Source organism: Rhinoraja longicauda, chromosome 13, assembly GCF_053455715.1.
Source record: "Rhinoraja longicauda isolate Sanriku21f chromosome 13, sRhiLon1.1, whole genome shotgun sequence".
NCBI lineage: Eukaryota > Metazoa > Chordata > Chondrichthyes > Rajiformes > Arhynchobatidae > Rhinoraja > Rhinoraja longicauda.
In genome coordinates, this window is record NC_135965.1 from 53,591,173 (window position 1) to 53,594,836 (window position 3,664).

General features: G+C 41.4%; 1 protein-coding gene across 1 annotated transcript; it reads left to right on the top strand.

Annotated features, from left to right (window-relative positions):
- Positions 1–1,025: 1,025 nt before the first annotated feature.
- Positions 1,026–2,934, top strand: LOC144599330 (alpha-1,4-N-acetylglucosaminyltransferase-like). The gene is made up of 2 exons (XM_078410124.1): positions 1,026–1,436; positions 2,329–2,934. The coding sequence occupies exons 1-2, from the start codon at positions 1,026–1,028 to the stop codon at positions 2,932–2,934; spliced, it is 1,017 nt and encodes a 338-aa protein (XP_078266250.1).
- The last annotated feature ends 730 nt before the right edge of the window (positions 2,935–3,664 follow it).

Genomic DNA, 3,664 nt, shown 5'->3' on the forward strand with positions numbered 1-3,664 from the left:
ACATGGACAGGACAGGTTTGGAGCGATATGGACCAAATGCAGGCAGGTGGGACGAGTGTAGATGGGACTTAATGGCTGGTCTGGCCAAGTTGGGCTGAAGGGCCTGCACCCACACTCTCTAACTCTATAACTATAAACCTCATCGTCAAATCAAGGACAGTGCTTATGTTTTTGATGCCAGCTCTCAGACAATACCTCTCTGCACCCTCCACACCATTGGGGAATGTTTAACCATTGTTGCTGATCCTTTATCTACAGTCAATCCTCCCTCCACTCCTCCAGCCTCAATATGCACAGCATGTGTCCACCTACTCCCCAACGTCCACAAACAGGACTCTACATTCGGCCCTTCGAGTCAGCACCGCAATTCAATGTGATCATGGCTGATCATTCTCAATCAGTACCCAGTTCCTGCCTTCTCCCCATACCCCCTGACTCTGCTATCCTTAAGGGTATCTAGCTCTCTCTTGAATGCGTTCAGAGAATTTGTCTCCACTGCCTTCTGTGGCAGAGAATTCCACAGATTCACAACTCTCTGACTGAAAAAGTTTTTCCTCATCTCAGTTCTAAATGGCCTACCCCTTATTCCTAAACTGTGGCCCCTTGTTCTGGGCTCCCCCAACATTGGGAACATGTTTCCTGCCTCTAACGTGTCCAACCCCTTAATAATCTTATACGTTTCGATAAGATCTCCTCTCATCCTTCTAAATTCCAGTGAATACAAGCCTAGTCGCTCCAGTCTTTCAACATATGATAGACCCGCCATTCCGGGAATTAACCTAGTAAACCTAGGTAAGCCATGCTCCTATCCATGGCTATCAAACAACTTCAGATCCCTCCACCCTCTGTGAATAATACGTTTTAATTTCACCTCTAATCAATCTAATAATTACCATAAATGTGGAATCTCTGGTATTTGATTTTTACTGCTAAGGGAAATAATGGTTCCCATGTAATGTTATTAATATTCAAAAGACCCTACTTTATTTCACAGGAGCTTTTTTAGAAGAACCTCCGGCCACGTCATGATTTCCATGCATCAGTTATATCTCCTTATCATCACATTTGGAGTTTGTGTCCTGCTATATGCATGTTGGCGTATTGATAGACAACAAAAGTTTCGTAATGACATGTTAATAATGTCACAAGTGGAAGATCCTCGTCCAATCCTGAATCCTGGGATTATGTTTGTGGAAACATCGGACAATGTGGAGTTGAAGCCATTGGTAGCTTGCTCAGTGGAATCTACTGCTCATCAAAACCCAGATAAATCAATCTATTTCTTCATGAAGGGGTTCAGTGGCAACTTGAGCCAGTATCCAGAGCCTCATTACAGACTCATCCCGTTGCTCTCCTCAGTGAAGAATGTTGTCCTTCTACCTTTAAACGCTACCGAACTGTTTGAAGATACTCCTTTGAATTTCTGGTATCAAAAGGTAACCAATAAGAAGGAAGTGTGATGTGTTACATTTTGGGTTGTCAAACCAGAGTAGGACTTTCTCAGTGAATTTTAGGCCCCTGGGGAAGGCTGCAGAATAGAGTGAGCTAAGAGTACAAGTACATAATTCACTTAAAGTAACATCATATGTGGATAGGGTAATGAACAAGGCTTTAGACATAAAGATAGACACAAAATGCTGGAATAACTCAGTGGGTCATGCAGCATCTCTGAAGAAAAGGAATACCTGACATTTCGGGTCGAGACCCTTCATCAGACTGAGAGTCGGGGAGAGAGTAACTAGAGGTATGAAAAGGGTCAAAACAAATCTGAGTCAGAAACAATGACCAAGCAAAAGTGGAGTTCCCCAATGAATAATTTTTGGCTGTGGGGAGGTGATAAAGACAAGACATACTGGGCCACATCAGTGAAATTATTGTATAGAAGTTAGGATGTTGATGATGGTGCAGTTGCACAAGAAGTTGGCTAGGCCCCGCCTGGAGTTTTGTGTCTTGTTTTGATCACCCAGGAAAGATTCCATTAAGTTTGATTGCGTGAAGAAAACTTTATCATGATATTAACCAGGAAACAAGGACTAAATTATAGGAAGAGATTGGACAGGCTAGGAATTTGTTCTTGAAGCTTAGGAGACTGAGCAGTGATCTTATAGACGTGTTTAATGTCGTTAAGGACATGCATCAGGTGAAGGCACACAATAGGATCGTGAGGCCTGATTTTCTAGCCTCTATCTAGTATGAAGAAAGATGAAGAGTGGATAGAGTTGCTTATTAAGGAATGGACCTGACAGCTTAACATGGATTTAGGGATAGGTCTGAAGGTTTAGAAGGAATTGAAATTAAGATAATGTTTCTTTCTTCATTATATCACAGGTAAACCCAACAAAGGAGATGTATTGGCTCCATGTGTTTGGTGATGCCTGTAAAATAGCACTGTTGTGGAAGTACGGCGGCATCTACCTGGACACGGACATTATATCAATGAAGTCTATGCCATTTGGCAACTTTATGTGTCCAGAGAGCTCAAATGCTCTCAGTATGGATGCAATGGGTTTCTATCACAGGCACCATCCTTTTCTTTCGAATTGCATGATAGATTATGTGGCCAACTACATTGGATATATTTGGGGTCAACAAGGTCCTAAACTAATTACCCGTGTGCTGAAGAGATGGTGTCAGATGGATAACCTAGTTGCCTTCATTGGCAAAGAATGCAATGGCATCTCTTTATGGATCATTGATCGATTCTACCCCATCCCATATCCAGCTTGGGAGGAGTACTTTGATCCCTGGGAAAAGGCAGATGTGGAGCATAAATTCTCAGCTACGTATGGTGCGCATATCTGGAATTACATGAATTCCAGGAAAAAAAAAAAAGTCATTGCTGGAAGTGGATCATTAATTGAACATTTTTTCCAGTTATATTGTCCAACAACATACAGGAATTTAATTCAATTGAATAATAGTTCAGTGATTTAGGCCTTTGTATTATGCAATGAGCAATAGAATTAAATCGACAGACTTCCTAAAAGTCACAATGTAAAATATGTGTAAAATACATTTGAGGATTATTAAAGTTTGTGAAACATTCACTGTTATACTTATTTTTTCTGACAACTTCTGATCTGAATACACTCCAACGCTTCGACTCTTTGGAGACTATTCACGACCATACAGGCAACACCCCGGCGACCCTGTGGTGACAGCCTAGTCGCCTGTAGTCACCTAAAAAACTGCCTAAGTGGGACAGGGGCTTTAAGGGGTAATTCCTTTTCTATGGAATTGCTTGGAAGATTTTGCGGCTTAATACATTGGAAATCTTTGGGGTCAACAAGGTCCTGGACTGCTTACCTGTGTACTGAAGAGATGGTGTCAGATTGATAACCTAGGTGCCCTTGTTTGGCAAAGAATGCAACAGCATCTCTTTCTGAAACACAGATCGATTCTCCCCCATCACATTTACATTTTGGGAGAAGTACTTTGTTCGCTTTGAAAAGGAAGTAATGGAGCAGACCTTCTCAGCCATGCATGGAGCACATGACTGGAATGTTATGAATTCCAACAACAAAAAGAAAATAGTTGCTGGAAGTGGATCATGAATTGAACAATTATTCCAGTCCTGTTGTCTAACTACATACAGAAAAGTAATTCAATTTATTAATAGTGCTGTGATTTCGGACTTGATATTGTGCTATGAGTGATAGTACCA

Bases quoted from the DNA above. Each gene is read 5' to 3' on its own strand.
- LOC144599330 (XM_078410124.1), top strand. From the start codon at position 1,026: ATGATTTCCATGCATCAGTTATATCTCCTTATCATCACATTTGGAGTT. The intron at 1,437-2,328 runs GTAACCAATAAG...ATTATATCACAG, and splicing joins TGAATTTCTGGTATCAAAAG to GTAAACCCAACAAAGGAGAT.